The sequence below is a fragment of the Lycium barbarum genome, chromosome 10 (assembly GCF_019175385.1).
Source record: "Lycium barbarum isolate Lr01 chromosome 10, ASM1917538v2, whole genome shotgun sequence".
NCBI lineage: Eukaryota > Viridiplantae > Streptophyta > Magnoliopsida > Solanales > Solanaceae > Lycium > Lycium barbarum.
The window spans coordinates 20,201,077-20,219,884 of record NC_083346.1 but is presented as its reverse complement, the minus strand read 5'-3'; the positions used below and the strand labels follow the sequence as shown (position 1 = coordinate 20,219,884).

At 35.4% G+C, this 18,808-nt stretch overlaps 1 protein-coding gene across 2 annotated transcripts; it reads left to right on the top strand.

The window, feature by feature from the left end:
• Positions 1-3,942: 3,942 nt before the first annotated feature.
• LOC132612639 (crossover junction endonuclease EME1B-like) lies at positions 3,943-17,845 on the top strand. Of its 2 annotated transcripts, none has more exons than XM_060326755.1 (13): positions 3,943-4,295; positions 5,629-5,772; positions 7,579-7,734; positions 7,845-7,915; positions 9,339-9,521; positions 9,605-9,758; positions 9,857-9,966; positions 11,343-11,518; positions 12,823-12,886; positions 13,001-13,119; positions 15,523-15,612; positions 16,474-16,588; positions 17,248-17,845. In XM_060326755.1, the coding sequence occupies exons 1-13, from the start codon at positions 4,034-4,036 to the stop codon at positions 17,428-17,430; spliced, it is 1,827 nt and encodes a 608-aa protein (XP_060182738.1). In that variant the 5' UTR covers positions 3,943-4,033; the 3' UTR covers positions 17,431-17,845. The 2 variants fall into 2 exon arrangements, with proteins under 2 accessions (XP_060182738.1, XP_060182739.1); XM_060326756.1 differs by lacking the exon at positions 3,943-4,295 and adding an exon at positions 6,416-6,455 and having other exon boundaries at positions 5,635-5,772.
• Positions 17,846-18,808: the final 963 nt, after the last annotated feature.

The window sequence follows — 18,808 nt, the reverse complement described above, 5'->3', positions numbered from 1 at the left end:
GGCAATGTGAATGAGCTCACACAATAAAACATATTTGTTGAACATCATTTCGAATGAATTTTTTTAGCATTTGGTCATAGAAAAAAGTATTACACTTGATATAATTTCTAATATTTGATTTTTAAAAATCTTCTATTTGGTATATTATCATACCTGACATAATCTACCAAAAGTAAAAACAATAAAATAACTAAAATATAATTTCTCAACTGTAAAATATATTTTCTACGACAAAAAAAAAAAAATCCCTTCGTTTTAATTTATGTGAATTGTTTTGAGATACGAGGGTTAAACTTTATAACTTTCCGCTAATTTTAATATAAATTTTTCAAATTATTTAGAAATGAAATAAAAAATACTTTAAGTCATGTTAGTTTATAATTCAAATAATTTTAAAAAAATATACAGAAAACATGTCAAAGAAGGCTCCTCCCCTTATAGTAGAGTAATATTTGCTTTATCCATCTTTTTTTTGCGCGGATTGTCCTTCATTTTAGGTGGTCTTTAATTTTTGCCCTTCGCCTAATACCCCGAGGTTGTAAGTTCGAATATAAATTCTGCCTTATGATTTTTTTTTAGCGAGAGGCAAAAGTTAAAAGCCACCAGGGGCAAAAATTAAAGACCACCCCAGCGAAGGGCGATTTACCCTTTATCCAGGACCCGAAACTTTTTTAATCCAAAAAATAACTTTTGGAACCAAACTAACCCTTTGAAAAAAAAAAAGAACCAAACTAGGCTTCACACACAGAATCTGTGCGTGAAAGGACCAAACTGTAACTTTTTCAGTTTGGCCTTTCACGAACAGATTCTGTGCGTGAAAAGGGGTACCTTTTTTTTTTTTTAAGCTATCAAATTTACTTTTTTTTCATACTTTGGGCAAAGATTAGTCATGTTTCAAAACCTCGAAATATCAATATTTTATATAGAACTTAATATATTTTTTTGCGTACAATAACGTCGGCTCATTACATCAAGTATACCTAAACGTTTGGAGCGTCGTTTTAGGGGTTGTAAAGTGCCCCGAAGCAAGTTTTGTTTGCTTGGAAACTTGTCATCTTTGTTCTTTGGAAATCAAACTCAAAATTAAGCTTTTTTCCATACTTTAATCGAAGATTAGTCACGTTTCAAAACACCGGAATATAAATATTTTATATAGAACTTCATATTTTTTTTAGCGTAAAATAATGGCGGCTCATTACATCAAGTATACATATATGTTTGGATCGTCGTTTTAGGGGTTGTAAAGTGTCTCGAAGTAATTTTGGAAACTTGTTATCTTTAAGTTTTTTTTCGTACTTTGACTGAAGATTAGTCATGTTTCAAAATGTTGGAATAAAATATTTTATATAGAACTTAATATTTTTTTTAGCGTACAATAATATCGGCTCATTATATCAAGTATACATATGCCTCTTCACTCACGTAAATAAAATATATGGACAGGAGTATAGGTAGAAAACTAGTTGTAAATTGTTGAAACTTTAAACGGTCATAACTTTGTTTCAGACGTCCGATTTACGCGATTTTTTTTTATTTTGGATATTTTTTTGAGATCTAGCCGGGCAAATAGCCACAGGGCAGTTTGGCTGAGTCGATTTTCCAAAAAATGCCCGTTATCCCTGTAACCAACAAATTTCCGCGTCTTTAGAAAAATAAATAATCAAGACAGGAAAATTGAGTAACAAAATGTAGTATTTGATTTCAAGAATATTGAGTGTTACAATCTCTATATAATCCTCTGATTCTCCAACAATAACGTAAACTATGTTGAAACTTGAATATGATTTAGATTCAAGGGCTTCAGCAGCTTGATCTTGAATCTTCGTATTTGAATTTGGATTTGGTATTTGCCACGAACAAGTAATTTGATCTTGAACGCCTTAATACTTGCCTTCGTTCTTAATCTTGAACTTGAACTTGAGCTTGAACTTGATGACTTGGATGCTTGAACTTGTAGCTTGTAGAGAAATATGTAGACTTTGATCCACGAGCTTTCTTCTTGCTTCTTGTTCTTAATTCCTCCTCCTTTATGAGTTAATGAGGATCCCTATTTATAGTTTTTAGGGAGGTGTAGCCTTGTCATTTGATTGGTCAGAGCATATCATCCGTACACTTGGCATGATTTCATTGGCCCATTAATTTGACTTGGATTGCCACCTCATTTGACACGTGGCGCGGGCTTGCATTTCAAGATGGGCTTGGACTTTGGGCTATTAAAGCGGACTCATCATTTGGAGCCTAATCAAATGGACTAGCCCAATATCGTTAAGATTAGATGATTAATCCAACCATATTAGCCACATTATTTGAACTATTTTCTTAAATTTAATATAGTCCAAATTAATATATTGATTTAAATCTAATAAAATTTTAAATGACTACAAATGCCCCCTACTTCAATTTGAATTTTGCCCCAAATTTGTGCAAAAATTTCATTCTTCTTTAGTAAAAATCTAATGATATAAAATTTATTTCGAGATGCTAATCCCGTGGTAATGATGTTTGGAATGTCAATTTCGAGATTCAAAATTCAATTTATGAAAACGAGTTAGATGACATTAGTGAACATTATAAAAAATAAAAAGTGTCTACTTTGTTGCTTTCACCGATTTGGCTTGGTGGTTTAGCCTCTCTTTTTTACTTACTTCTTTTTTATGCCAACAACATGTGATCAAACCTTGGTGGGAGTATTGAATGAGATATATTATACCTTGATTGAACCTTTCGTATTGGATGAATTATTTTTGAATATAATATTTTTATTTCAAAACACTTAAATTAAAATCCAATAAAATATGACACTTAGATCTAAAAATGACAAGTTTCCAAGCAAATAAAACTTACTTCGGGGCACTTTACAACCCCTAAAATGACGATCCAAATGTTTAGGTATACTTGATGTAATGAGCCTACGTTATTGTACGCAAAAAAATATATTAAGTTTATATAAAATATTGATATTTCGGAATTTTAAAACATGACTAATCTTTGTTCAAAGTATGAAAAAAAGTGATTTTGATAGCTTAAAAAAAGAAAAAAAAAGGTACCCTCTTTCACGCACAGAATCTGTGCTTTGGTTCAAAAAGTTATTTTTTGGGTTAAAAAAGTTGGGGGCTCCCTTGATCCATTACACGAGAAAAGGACAAAAATGGTCCCTTAACTATGATAGTAGGTTCAAAATAGTCCCTTAACTATGCACTTAACGGTTTTAGTCCTTTAAGTTTGTTACAAGTTAACAAAAACGGTCCCTTAACTATGAGAGTAGGTTCAAAATAGTCCCTTAACTATACACTTAACGGTTTTGGTCCTTTAAGTTTGCCATAAGTTGACAGTTTTAGTCTCGACAAAATATTCATCGAACTCTGTTTGTTAGATTTGACGAGAACTATGAAAAAAAGGGAAAAATTAGTGAGAACTCTAGATCGGTCAAATAACTCGAGACAAAACCGACGAACGTTAGTCGGTTATAGGATGGACTTTTGCGCATTTTTCCTCAAAAATAACCGATGGACTTCCGTTGGTTTTCGTAAAAAACAATAAAAATTAAAAAAAAAATAGCGTCCCTCGATTTTATCCATCGATTTCCGTCCATCATTTTTTTCGCTTGTTTTTGGTAGTGACAACTTTTTTAGTTTCTGCTATTTCTAATTTATTTCTAAAGTCTAGTGTATTTTATTTAGTCGATGAATTCCCTCAGTTTTAATCGATAGAGTCCGTCGGTCTTTGTGTTTCGAGACATCATTTTCTGACATTATCAAACCGTTAAGTGCATACTTAAGGGACTATTTTTAACCAACCCTCATAGTTAAGGGACCATTTTTTCAACTTATGGCAAATTTAAAGGACCAAAACCGTTAAGTGCATAGTTAAGGGACTATTTTGAACGTACTATGATAGTTAATATCATTTTTGTTCTTTTCTCTCCATTACACAGCCCTTGCCTATTTCCCTCACCTTTTGTTTCCCGCTCTGACACTTGAGAAGCTTAAAACCCTTGGACCCTTTGAAAAAAAGAAAGGTATTTTGTTGTTTGATGAAAATGTCTGAGGCGATCCACGTGGACATTCTGTCCGACGATGACGAGGATGGTGGGAAGCGAAACGACACCGTTGATCTATCGAGCCCACTCACAATTCGATCAAAGAAGAAACAAAGAACTAGTAATTGGAACAACCCATCTACAGTTTTGATAATTGAAGACGACGATGATGATACGACGCCGTATAGGCCTTCAAAATCCACTCCTTCTTTCGTATCCATGTCTGATTTCTCCTTTGTGAAATGCTCTTCCTCCCGTGAGTTCCATTTTTCTTTATCCTAATTTTAAATTTGAAGTTTTGGAATTTAAGTGCAATTAGGGTGTGTTCGGTACCAGTATTTTCTTGTGTTTGTTAAGTAAGCAACTTAACACTTTTGAATAAGAACCCCACTGTGCTGATAATCGAGTTTAAGCCTTCAAACTCCGCTCCTTCTCTTCGTTGCTGTAAACCCCATGTTTCATTTCTCCTTTGTTAAATTCTTCTTCAATTTTGGACCCTAATAAAGTCCTCCTCTCCTTTGTTCCATAAGTTGATACAAATTGTGGGTTGTTGCTATTTGTTTTGTATCTTGCTATCTTATTTTAGTTTGAGCCAAGGGTCTATAGGAAACACCCTCTCTAAACAACATACCCAGTGTAATCCCACAAGTGGGGTTTGGGGAAAATAGGCAATAACTATTATCTTAAAAGCATTTGTTTATAATCTAGATAAATACTATGAGAGGTGGGGATGGGGGCCGAAGATAAGGTGTGTTCATATTTCTTTATCCTAGTTGATAGGAATTGTGGATTATTGGATTTTAAGTAATTTTTCTGCCATTAGTATGGAAAATTACATAGTTTTGGTTTACGCACGCTAGTCTTTTTACTATAGATGATGTCTCTTTGTAGAAGTTAATGTGGAATATACAACATTTGGACCTGTTCCATTTCATTCTTTGTTTTATTTAAGTTCTTTTGGATATAGATTATCCTAAAATACAACAATGTTGGACCCTTAATCCTCGTGTGAGTTCATATTTCTTTATCATAGTTTGAATTTGAGTTGATTGAATTGTGGATTATTGGATTTTTAAAGTATTTTTTCAGCAATTGATCTAAAATTACAGAGTTTTGGTTTATGTGTGTTAGTGGGCGTTTGGGCATAAAAGTTGTGAAATCTGAAAAAAAAAAAAAAGAAAAGAAGTAGTACTATTTGTTTTCAAGTTGAAAATGGTATTTGGAAATTGGAGTTGTGTTTGGATATGAACACAAATTGGAGTTGTTTTTGAATTTTTGTGAGTGATTTGGAGTGAAAATTGTGAAAACAGCTTTTTGGAGTTTTTCGAATTTCGGGGAATTGCAACAATTCTATGTCCAAACAGTTTTCCGGAAAAACACTCTGGAAAAAAGTTCTATATTCCTTTGTTTCTTTTTGTTGTTTGGTGTGACTGCTAAAGGCTTGATTGTGGATTTTCTCCTGTACTGGGATTTATATTGCAATTTGCGTCTTTTAAGTCTTTAGAGATTTATGTACTCAATAGTAGTCTTTCTTCTTCAATAAAAGGAAGAAAGGAAACAAGTGTTGACAAAAATTATATCTTCTTCAGGTCTTGATTTGACCCCATCCATGGTTGCTGAAACCCCGGCATCTGAGCTTCCAAGATATAGTGTTCCAATAGTCAGATGTACTAAAGCTAATGCTGATTTGCAGAGTTGCTCTTCTTCAATTATAGACCACAACAAAGATGGCGGTAAGCCTTCAACTGGCCTAATTTGAAGTTTTTAATTGAATTTCAAGTTTTGAGACATCAGAGTTGCCATTGTGCTGGTGAAAGCAACTTTACTTGGGCTTTAGAAAAAGTGAAAAAGGGCCCAAGAGTCAAATGTTTGATACCAAACATTTCACTTCTACTTAAGGGTTAACAAACTCCCGAAGCAAAAGTTGGACAATATCTTAAATCCTATAAGAAAAAAAATAATCTAAAACATAGCAAATAATACAAGCGACAGAAGATCTATAGAAAATGAGCATTATTATGTGGACAAAAGATGGAAAGATCTGGAAGTAAAATTGGGGAGAGTTCATATATAGTTCTTTTGGAGAGACCTTTGTGCAAGTCAAATGTGTGAAAAGTGAAAACTCTTCGCATCCTATAAAATGTGCAGGAAATAAATTATATGGTTTCTTGGGTTAAGTTGTAGGTCGTAGCAGTTAATTTATGTTAGTATTTATCTATTCCTTATTCCTTCTGTCATTAGTTAACATTATACGTCGGTTACTTCAGTTTCCTGACTCATATTTTTTATTTTACGATCACTGTTATTAGTTTATATTGATTGCTTTGTCATCATCATTCATCTCCAGAAGCTTGACCGTTGCTTTTGTTGATCTAGCATGCGATTACAGTTGCTTTGCCTTCAAGACAGTACTACGGCAAGTTGAGGCTTAAGCTTTCATATTAGCTTGTAAAGGAATCATTTCCAGGCCCTTCTCTAAAGATCATATATGGTTTTGCTTCTTTAATTTTACTAGTTAACTGTAGAAAAAACATGAAATGCAGTTACAAATATCTCCGGTCTGCTAATAGAATGTGCCTTAAAATAAGTGTACCATATATCCATTCACATTCTGTTCTCAGGAGTCAAACCCATTTTCTTTGTGCACTGTGTTTGCCTTTCCAAATGAGAGCCTTGGAGCAATGGTAAAATTGTCTCAGTGTGACCTGTAGGTTATGGCTTCGATCGTGGAATTAGATACTTGTGTCAGGGTAGGCTGCCTACATCACAGCCCTGTGGGCTGCGGTCCTTCCCCAAACTGCATGAATGCAGGATGCTTTGCGCTCCAGGCTGCCCTTTTAGTGTGTTTGCGTTTCCCCTGGACATATATCCTGTTAAACTAATACTAGGAAACTTCCATAATACTTATCATTATAACCTGGATGTGCGGAAGTTTGGTTTGCTCTTGGTGCTGCATCACTCTGCCTGCTCCTATGAGTTGTGTTTGATTATTCAGATATTTTCTGCAAAGGCAGATTCTTGGTGTGCCTCGTGTCAAGGTCAGCCATAATACTTTGAGCTAGTTAGGCGCACTCCTCATATGTGTTTTTTCTCTGATGCAAAAAGGGGATGGTTAAAAGGATATTTTAGTCCTTACAGTGTGTTTGTTAACCCAAAAAGTATGGGCACATTGGCTTTTAGGTTTAAGTTTATACGAAACAAATAGGAAAATGACAAACCTAGCTTTGACATACTTGCAGATTCTTCTCATTTGGTGGTCTAGTCTGGTTTTCCTATTTTCTTGGCATACTACTTAAGAAAAGAAATTGTCAATCCTCCAAGGATTCCGTTTAGCCTCAGAGTTTTGTCCGCACCTTTCCTTGCACAAGTGGACTGCTTTAACTCAGAGGAATTTCTTGCACCATTTTCTTGGTAGCTTTTGTTGTAACCAATTTTATTAATTAGGTTTGCATGAACTGCCATTTGTGAAATTTTTCTGATGCGGTGTGTTTTCATCGAATTGAACCGGTGGCTCTTCTTAAATTTAAGCTTTCCTTCAGGAATTGATGGAGTAATTTGTTTGGAGTCTGATAATGAATCTGAGAATAGTGGTAATTATGGTGCCTGGAAGGAGGAGGAGAAACTTTGTTCCCCGGAGGCAATTGTAAAGGAGACAGAATTGAGCTCCAGACCTTTTGGGTCCACCCTTTCTCGTGGTAAGCTACTAATGTTTAATCTACCGGTGAATAAGATTAGAGAATCAAATTTTCCATTGGCTGGAATTTACCGTCAGGCTATTCAACTGAGACGGAAAATTGTTGAACAGGTTTTGACAATTTTATGCGAATGCAAGAAGATGTTTCTCATCGAAATTCGAGTGAAGCCGGTCCTTCTCTGGTGTGTCTGCCTTGTTAAAGTTTATTATATTATTTTTCAACATCTTTTTTTTTTCCTTGCATAGCAATAGGCTTTCCATTCCATTCTTCTTCTTAATATGAATACAAACACCCCCCTTCCACAGCTCCCCTCATCTTGTGCATGTGTGCCCCTTAAAGAAGCCAGCTTTTATCAGGATGTTGCATTATGGTATACCATTCCTTGGAACACACATTATCCACAGAAGCTTGTGTGATTTTTGCGTGGATACCTCACAAGAAGAAGCCAATAAAAAGAAAGCCATGTTCAATTAACTTTAGGATTTTCTGACACTTCGACTACTGACTACATCACTGAAAAAAAGTTGATTTGACTCCTGTTCGACTATGTAAGTTAATACAGATACCTCGTAACTTGCTTCAGGAATATGGGAGTGGAACCATATACTGCATGTAAATTGGAATGTGAACAAGTGAGCTCAACAGATTTTTGAATATTCAATTTCAGCTTCACTCGCTTATCCTTGTAGTTTAAACTGCTGTTCAGTCGCTTCTCAAGAAAAAGCTTGAAGCCGAGCTTAAATTCTCATCAATTCCAATCAAATTCTCTTGATTATGCTATCAAATTAATCTCATATCTCAGGGTTCAATCAAAGAAATATTGAATAAAAGTGAGATTTAAAAAATGAGTGAAAAGGTTGTGGAAGAAAAGAATAATTGGCAGACAACAATAGCAATGAGAAGGTGCGGCTTAGATTGGACTGGAGAAAAAGAGAGGGAGAGGCCTATATTAAGCAATACCTTAAGGAAGGAAAAACAGCACTGATGGAGAGGGAAAGGGAGAAACTTGGAGAAAGATTTGAGGGGAAGGAAGTGAGAAGGAGGCTTAGGGCTGTTGAGCATTGAGGACTTGAGGTGGAAAACGTAAACCCTAAGTGCTCAAACTATATATCTTTTTCCAAAGAAAATATGGAAGAAATTCCTCATGAACAACACTTAGTCAAATGGTCTTAATAAACTCGGCTTGTACTAAATAAATGAACTCAAGTTGAGCTTAGATTAGCAGAGTGAGTTTTGTTCGTGAACCACTCATTTCATTTAAATACACCTACTCATACACTGCAAATATCCAAACTGTACTAAAATGGTTTGAACCTCTAGGGTTTTCTTATTTTGTCAGAAGAGTAGAAGATTTCAATCTGAATTAAAGATTTGTGTACCCTGGGGAGCTGATCATATCCCGAGCTCATGAGTGCAGATTCTGCCAAATGAGAAAGGCATCTGAATATTATAAGTCTATTCACAGACGTGCCTAAATAATTAGCGTGAAGGATAAGGGTTAAGACATGTTCTTAATGTTTGTATCTTTGTCTAGACCTTTTCTAAATTCTATACTATGAAGGGCTTGTCTCTATTTAAATTTTGATGGTGCAATTTGCTTACAGGACCATTGGGATCCTGATGAAGAAATAGATCCTTTGGAGCCAAAAAATGAGGTCTCAAGACCAAAAGGAAAAGGTAAAGGCAATAGAAGTAACAGAAGCAGTGGGGATGAAGCAACAGGGAAAAAGAGAATGTCAAAGGAAGAACAACTTCGCCTAAAGGAAGAAAAGAAATATCAGAAAGAGGTAAGCCATCCTACAAAAACCTATTTATTTGGAGGAGGTTAAGTAATTATGGCATATAAACTAATGTATATTCATTAATACAGCAAGAGAAATTGCAAAAGGCAGCCGAAAAGGCTGAAGCTGCCGAGAAGAAAAAGCTAGAAAAGGAAAAGCAGAAGTGGGAAAAGGGAAAGTTTGCACATAAGTCTATTGTAGCTCAAATTGACACTAAAGTTGTGGAACTAGGCTCAATTGGAGGTAGATTTTCTTTCTCTGTTAGTTTCTTCCCCACCCCCTTCCATGTGTCCTTAATTGCGTATAAATGACTGTCTTACATGGAAATGTTATCAAGTCAGGCCATTTGCTAACAAGGCTTGCGGAGAAAGGTCTTTCCTACCAAATTAAATCAAATCCAATTGAAAAGTCTATTGTGTGGTCAATGAATGTCCCAGAGGAACTATCTAAGGTAATTTATTCTTCAGAAATTTGGCAGATTTCAGTTAACCTATCATCTTGAACTACTGGACCACCTTTTAATAGTTGGTTTTAATCTCATATACTTAAATATTGTTCCCATTTAACTTTCAGTTGAATAATAGATGCTTAATTGACTATATTTAGTGCTAAAATATGTGCATCTTTATGTGATATCTATTTGGATGTCAATTATCTTTGAAAAAGCAAATTTATTTTCTTCTGATGGTAATATTTGGGTAGTTACTTGTCACAACCCAAATCTAGGGTGGTGACATGCCCTTAGTGGGTAAGACACCCACGCAAGCCTTTCTAGGGTTCTACAAAAATTGGACAAAGTTTCCTTTGCTTCTAGGGCTGTCCATATTTCCATGTCGACTAAATTACGTTCCACTATAACGCTTATCAAAATAAGTGATATCCATTACTATGCATTCAATTTTAACACAATGATACTATGTCAATCACCCGATACCATAAGGAATTCTAAAACATACTTATAAGTCTCACATCAACCAAGGTACTTACCAACTAATGGAGCAGCATAAGAGTTCAACGTTTAAATATCAAAACAATATAAATAAGTCATGTCGGCCCTTTCTTTCGAGGAACTTACTCGTGGGGGAAGGACTTGTCCTTATTCTTTGGTCCAACAGATTCTATTAGTATGCTATCCCCAAAAAATTCTGATAGTAAAGTACTTGGTGCTTTTCTTGATCAAAAGTAAAGTACTAGAAATCGATGTCTCTTACTTTTTACTTGATATCCTCAAGTACTTCCTATTCTTGAAATGTTGAAGTTTCTTTTCACTGTTGCAAACCCGCGTCTAGCAATTTAAGTTTTTAAATGAGGTGATCACATGGAAAATGGTATAAGAGAAACTTATGAATAATACTTTACCTTATTTAACAAAAATAGTGCCTGAGAACGCAAATGTCATATTTCCATATATTAGAGCAAGTAAAAGAATCAAGCTTGCATGTGAACGCGTGTGGTGTGGACCTATACAAGTAATAAAAGTGTCCCCGCTCTAATAACAGAGTTTTTAAATGAGGTGGTTACATAATTCAACAGTCAAATACTAAGAATAATATCAGATGTCCATTTGGGCTTTGAAAGAGCATATTGCTGGTGTTAGGGTTTTGATAACTGTGTCCAGCTGTTTTTCTTGTACTATGCAAAAGTTTGTCTTGCTGGTCTCTGATTCATTCTTTTGAGCTTTCTACTTGTCATGTGTATGATGGCAATTGTGTATGCTAGTGCTGCTACAATATCAAGTTTTTGAATAGGTTCTCTAAAGCTAAGGGTAGCTATTCTTTCTAGCTTTTGCAATTTAGTGTGGTCATTAGATTCATTATTTTTGCGCAGATCACATCTGATGTTATCGATGTTCCATATGTATTATTAATATTTGAGGCCGAAGAGTTTTGCAACCTTGTAAATAGCAAATCATTGATGAGTCATGTCTCCCGTGTTCAACGCCTTTATCCTCTTCATACAGTTTGTTATCTCACAAACAAGCTTTTGGCATACATCAACAAAAGGTTGACGGTAACTTCATTTTTGTCCTTTATCTCAACTCTTTTTCACTTTTAAGTTTGTTAAATTTCCGGACCATCTTGGGATTGAGGTGTAGTTGTTATTGTTAAGTTTGTTAATTTATTTTCTTGTGAATGTGTTTCTTCTTTGCGATGTACACACACACACACACATATCTTCTCTGTTCTCCATTTGTAGAACTGTTGCCGTATTTTCCTTTTCAGCCTTTTTTCTTCATGTATGACTGAAGATCCTGAATTTGATCATTGGATTGTTGACTACATTTGTTGTCCATCTATAGAACTTTCTATTATAGGTGCCTTTCCTTTTTCAATTTTCCTCTCTTCATGCCTGACATGCTAGAGAGATGAAACACAAGTTGTGATAGATCCTGAATTTAACATTTCGTTGTTAATTTTCTTTCTGTTGAATGTTAAGTAAGATGGAATGAAGCTTTGAGGAGAAAATTGTATTAAGTACAATTACGATGCACCTATTAGGTTTCTTGTGGTTTTCTATTGTAATGCTTTCGAATCATGTGCTTAGTATCTAATTGTTCTCTTCAAGAAAGAAAGAATAAGTAGCAGCAAAGTCCCTCGGGGATTTCTTGGTTTTAGAAAAAAGTAGCAGCACGTTGAATTATTAATTGAAGCCAGGGAGAAAAGTTAGTTGAAATAATTCTAACTGAATGTTTATTTCCATTTGCTTTATTTTAGAAGTATACAAAAAAATGCAGCAGTTCAAATTTGATTTGTTAGGCAACTCCTCTGGTACATGAGTTTGTTGAATTGGTATGAACTGGGTATGTGTATTTCATAGTCGTTCTTATTACACAAATTATTTGCTGGTTACAGAACGTAATCATCATACATAGCATATTTGATACTTGTAACCGAGTCCATCTAACATAGAGCATTCTAATCTTGGGCATATATTTATGTTCTTTTTGTTGGTGGAATACTTTTTGAGCCGAGGGTCTCTCGGAAACAGCCATCCTACCTTGGTAGGAGTAAGGTCTGCGTACATTATACCCTCCCCAGACCCCAAGATGTGGGATTTCACTGGGCTGTTGTTGTTGTTGTTGTTGTTGTTGGTGGAATACTTTGTGTGCCCTAAAAAGGCTGGCTTGTGAATGTTATTTTCTTTGTCATCATATTTTGCAAGTCTAAGCACTTCTTCTGTCCCAAATCCTCATGTATAGCTCAAAGAAACAACTGGTCAAGGCTTCAAGATCTCTAACGCTTAAGACAGCAGGAAAGATATTTAATTTTCTACGGTACCTAATATTTGTGACTGCTATTGGTGATAGGGAACAAGGTCAATACAAGGACCCTGCCAATCAGACTGGTTGGAAACGGCCACTTATAGAGGAGGTTGTTGCAACACTGATTCTTGTAATTATTGAAATAATTAAGTATCTTATTCATGTAAGCTTGAAATTCTGGTGCTATTCCTTGGGTTTTGAATTCCCTTTTTTTTTTTGGCAGGCTCTGTGCAAGTTAACAATTAATTTTGTTAAGGTGCATTCTAGGCACTGTATCGATGAAGCTGAATTAGCTGAACATGTAGCTGGGCTGACTTGCAGCCTAGCTTCCTGTCAGTTTAGGTATGTCATAGTTATATCTCAGTGAACTTGTATTCTTGGACAATTCAATGGATTCCATATATGCAAACATCTATATAATATCAATGTAACGGCTTGCAAGTAATTTGAAATAAAATTTGGGCTAGTTAATTGATTAATACCAATTTACAAAAAAAAAATTGATTAATACCCAACTGAATTGTGAATTTGTGAAGTTTCTTATACTACTACCTCAGTGTTATCAGAAGTGAAAAAGTGCAAAAAAGCTCTAAGGTCTGTTAGGGCTTTAAGCGCACATAAAGCATGGGCTTTAATGAAAAAAGGCGCCAATAAAGAAAAAAACACAAATATATATGTTTAGTCCAACACTAATATTTATAAGCATGAATAACAAATTATGGGCAAAGAAATTGAACTTTTTTCCGATAAAGTGAAGTATCAATTGTTTAGTGTCTCCTCTTCAAGAAAGCTCATTCGCAAGGAAAATTTTTTCCTAGTGTGTTGATGATGAAACTGAAGCTCAAATTAAACGAGACGAAGCACTCAACATGTTTTGAGCCTCGCTCAGGGCTTAAGCGCGTCCTTGAAACACTTTTAACTACCGTTTGTCTACTACAATTCCTAATTAGGAAAATTGAGGCCTCTTGTTTACTATGTTCTTTTCAGAAGGAAAATATTTGCTCACATTTTTTCCTGTTCTTTTCGGATGAGTGGGCAGGTGGTTCAGGGATTTCATCCCCCTGAATGCAACATCTTTTTTGAGTTTTCCTTGTTTACTGCTACTTGAGTAAAAAATGTGGAGTGACCTATTAAGCTTCAATTAGAGGAGTTACTAATCCCGGGGGTGTTTTGGGGGTCGGGGGTGGAGGAAGGATCTGCAAAGCTTGTAGTTACATTAAACAGCAAGAACCGGTTTCTGCATATTTTCTTTTGGAAAATTAATGAATTTAAAAAGGTAAAATATATTTATATATTAAAAAAATACCACATGGACAAAAGATATCCATGTCGCAGCGAGTGCATCACACCTCCTTGGGGTGAAGGCTACCAAGTAGCCAAGTATAGAGGGGTTATTAGGATAAAAATAGTTTAGATGTGCACTGAATAAATGGTGCCAAGTTTAGGGGGGTTTCCCGAGGTATTATGCCAATCTAAGTTGCGCGGACTCTTCGTTTTTGATGCCGCACCTGTCTTGATATGGGACGGGAGCGGGAGAGGAAGCGGGATACGTCTTGGATACGGTCAACCAACTTCGGATACTTCGATCGGAGTCCATGGACAAATTTGGGGGGAAAGTTGAGATTTTGATTTCTCAAAATGAAAGATAAAACACATTTAAGACATGGTAATGGCATACCTTCAATATTATAGCCCTTTTGTCTCATATTCATTGCTTCATGTTTCAGGCCCAACAGAGAGAAACCAATAATTCAATGGGTCGTGTTCTTTATAGCTCTATTTTTATAATTTTGAATTTTCTTAGCCGAATCCCCGCACCCGTATCCATACCTGTATCCGCACCCCTAAATCTTAAAATTTAGATTTTGCCGAATCCGACACTCCAATCCTTACCCCTATTAGGTACCCGCACCCGAGTTTGAGCAACTTAGATGCCAATAAGTTTTTGATCGAGTTGCAGTTGTACACAATTCAATTAAATATCTACTGACATTCAGTATTTAACTGATGCATAGCTTTATGGTAATAGACCGTTACATTCATAAGACATGTAAGTGAGCAAACGAAAAAAGTCAGAAAGAATTCCACCATAATCATTTTGTTGGGTGGAAGCATAACGAAAATAAACCTAACATAAAGTTATGGATGATTAATACAATGTTAGTTTACAACATAAAACTCCACATTACAAATGTGTTCCTGCATAGCTAATAAAACATTTGATTTCCGGTTTACAACTCTGCAATAGCTAATTTAACAATTGATTTCGGCATGAAACTCTGTTTTATTAGTAGTGGTATAATTTATCCAGGCATCTTTTTATTATTTTATGTGGAGTAAAATTTGAATAAAAATACTTATACTATTAGTAATACCTAGAATGATTATGTAATGATATGCCCTCAAAGTAGGTAATCCCTGCATAAAAATTCCTGTATTGTTATTCATTTATAAAAGTCTGTACATTATTATTGATTGAGTACGAATTTTTACATTATTATTCCACTGCTAATGGAATGTGGACAGAGAGAGTACTATACTCGGCTGAATGGAAAAAGTCGTTTTGTGTCATTCCTGCTCTTGGTTCAAATGAGATGGTGATGCTCGAGACATTTCAATATGCAGATGCCTAAGGACTTCTGTTCTCTGGGCCAGCTGCCTAGATTAAATAGAGATGATAAAGAAGTTAGTGGTTCCTTCTACTGTTTCATATGTCATTGCTAAGATGTTCTTGGTTTTTCACAGAGACAAGTTAACAAGACTATCTGTTAATGCGAATGGTTCTCTTATTCCCAAGGATGCCGTTGACAAGAACCAGATAAAAAAGAGCCCATGGTAAGTGCTTGTTCTGTTCTCCATTTTAGAAGTTTGGATTTCCTCAATGTCCATAAACATGTGTAATGGAAAAAGCTGAGTAGGTTTTCTACCGAACTCCCAAGGCTGTGAATCACTCACTATCTTGGCCTCAATTGTTCTCTTACCAAGAACCTTTTTTTCCGGTTGAAATAGTAACAAATCTATCTTAATTGTTACCTTTTCAGTTTCCTTTTTAACCTATACTGCCTTGAGAAACCCTCTAATTGAATTGTCTTCATGTTGCTAAGCTCTTGCACTCATCTTTTAGAGTGTATTGAAGCAAGCAAGATCACAGTTATATGCAAGGAACATGTTTCAAGTTGTTTCTCTATCTTGGGTTAAGTTTCAATTTTCTCTTTTTCTATGTACTTATTTTATCATCACTCCTGATTGACTTAGAGAGATTTTCATCCTTTACTGCTGAATTGTACCGTCTTTCCTGCTTCATCCAACAATGATGTTTGAGATCCCAAAAAAGAGCAGCCCGGTGCACAAAGCATCCCGCGTTAGCAGGGTCCGGAGAAGGGGCGCACCCCAAGGGGTGTGATGTAGACAGCCTACCCTAATGCAAGCATTAGTGGCTGCTGCTTCCACGGCTCGACCCCAATTTAGCAAGTTTTGCCTTAGCTAGTTTGTACTGTACTATGGGGCTTCTACTTGAACCGTACTTTCATAATGGTCAATTGTGTGTTAAATGGTAAAAGTAAGCTACTTTATCACTTAAAACTTTGAAAGCTTACCTGTTTTTACAAGCGTTTCACCCATTTAGCCATCTTCGATGCTAGGGTAGTGGTGGCTGCTCCATTCTTATTGGATTGGATGAATTGTCGTCTCTTGCAGGTTGAAAGCATTGGTGGCTATTCCAAAGGTTCAGCCACGATTTGCCATTGCCATATGGAAGAAATATCCCACAATGAAATCTCTTTTGAGTGTTTACATGGATCCGAGTAAATCGGTAGGCAACAAAATTTCCTCCATCTTCCCCTCGGAAAAAGTATCTCATTTACTGATATCACGGTGCAACTTCTGGTTCACTATTTTACTTTCATGGCTTTTGCATATATGGCAAGATAATATCAAGAACGGTACTTCCTTTGGTCTTGTTACACTACCATCTCTCTCCTTTTCACCAGCGTATTCAACTTAAGATTTCGGATCGTATGAAGACCTTTCTAAAGAGGGTGATTTTTTTTTTTTTTTTTTTTAAAAACTGCATTAGATTAGCATATATTCAGTTCATCTGAGAGAACTGAGGAGTGTATGCTTAAGAAATGTCATTTACTAGTGGGCAAGTTACCTTATGGAGCTGTTATTGTCTGGTAAATGTAATTCATTTCTTGTTCAATGAGGATACTGTTATGCAAGGAGCCATTCAGACAATTCTGTTCAAACAAGAGCTTGATACAACCATAAACATACCCATGTAATCTGCGCAAACAAGATGTTGATAATACTGAAAATTGAAATGTTATGGGAACATGTACACTTGCTTCGTCGTGTCGTACTTATTTAGTCTCTTAACAGTGAATGGAAGGCCACATTTCATGCTGTAATATATGATCCTTTGGGGAAAAATGGGTTCCTAATATATTTTTACTCTTGAAATTTTTTCAGGTGCATGAGAAAGAATTTCTGCTGAAAGATTTGAGAGTGGAAGGGTTGTTGAGCGATGATAGAAGATTGGGGGAGATCTGTTCAAAGAGAATATACAGAATATTGATGGCTCAAAGTGGAAGCAGCAAGACAGATGACATTGAGTGTGGAGCTGATCTCTTCAGCCAACATTCTGCTGAATGATCTATATATAATCTTTTTGGACATTGGCGGTGTTTGACTAATTTGCGTGCCCCTCAACTAATTCAACGGACAACTTGTCCGGCCCACAAGCACAGGTATCCAAGGCAATCCTACCTACCAAGACTGGAGCAGACCAAGTCACACCAATTTTTGTAGCTCAGTTTTGGACGAGTGATCTCTAAGTTACTTCTATGCCTGATCCTTTTTCTTTTAATTCTAAGAAAGACAAATCCGTCAATAATACAGATGATAGGACAGGGCTAAGGCAGTAATCTCGATGGAGATTAGGATGAGCTTTGCATTAGGCAATCGACTTGGGGCACAATGATATATAATGTTTATTACCCTCGTAATATCATGCTATGCTCCTAACTGATCGAAATCCTTCATAGTTCATATCAAGGTTCTTTTGATTTGTTTTTCTCTCTCACTTTGCTAGACTCTTTTTTGTTTCCTTTTCGTTTAGTCCTAATCTGGGGATTCCCTGTCTAAAAAGAGAATTAGTATTTCAATTGCATTAATCCTTTTTTGAGTCGCTACTGGTTGCCGTTAAAGTAGATAAAAACCTGGCTTTACAGCCTTGCAGAAGATACTTGTTTTTGATTAAGTTGATTCAATGCTTGATATTTGTTCGGTCGCTTAGAAGTTCGTTAAGATTATTTGTGATGTTTATTCCTCTTAATCATTGATTTTGGTGTGCCTAACTAGTCTAACGCAGCAGTTTTGAGACCACAAATCTGATAAATATTAATGACATATACTACAATCAAAGCTAGACCTTGACTCTTAAGATTTCATTACTTGATAAATACCTTTTCCGTTCATTTTTACTTGTCCACATTTGACTTGCTACTCTTAAGGAACACTAAAAAATATCACTATTTTACTATATCACCCATAATTACTATTAATCATCTAAATAAATTAAAATTATTCATACTTTAAAAGTTGTGCAGTCACTAATAAATCCTGAAAGTTTTCAATCCAATAATTAATAATAAGGGTAAAATAGGTACAAAGTGGTAAATTATGTCTTGATTTTCAAACTGAACAAGCAAATGTGGACATTTATTTATTAGTATACTAGACAAGTAAAGTTGGACGGAGGGAGTAATTTTTTTTTTTTTTTTTGAAAATTGAAAAAGAAATAAGACATACGCACATATATATCAATCTACACTATCATGCACTTGGAAAAAGTAGTAGGAAAAGGAATAAATATAGTGATAATTTGATTTTCGTCGCCATAGTAAATAGGAGAGAAGATCGAATTTAATTCTTCGTTTTTGCAAAAACTTAAAAAAAAAAAAATCAATTCGTGCATTTCTGGTTTGCTATGACAGTGGTGCTTAGTTTATACAAGTAGGTTATGAGCTCC

Coding starts and splice junctions, on each gene's coding strand:
- LOC132612639 (XM_060326755.1), top strand. CDS start 4,034: ATGAAAATGTCTGAGGCGATCCACGTGGACATTCTGTCCGACGATGAC. Junction 11,519..12,822: donor TTGGCATACATCAACAAAAG/GTTGACGGTAAC, acceptor TATTGGTGATAG/GGAACAAGGTCAATACAAGG. Junction 15,613..16,473: donor CAGATAAAAAAGAGCCCATG/GTAAGTGCTTGT, acceptor CGTCTCTTGCAG/GTTGAAAGCATTGGTGGCTA.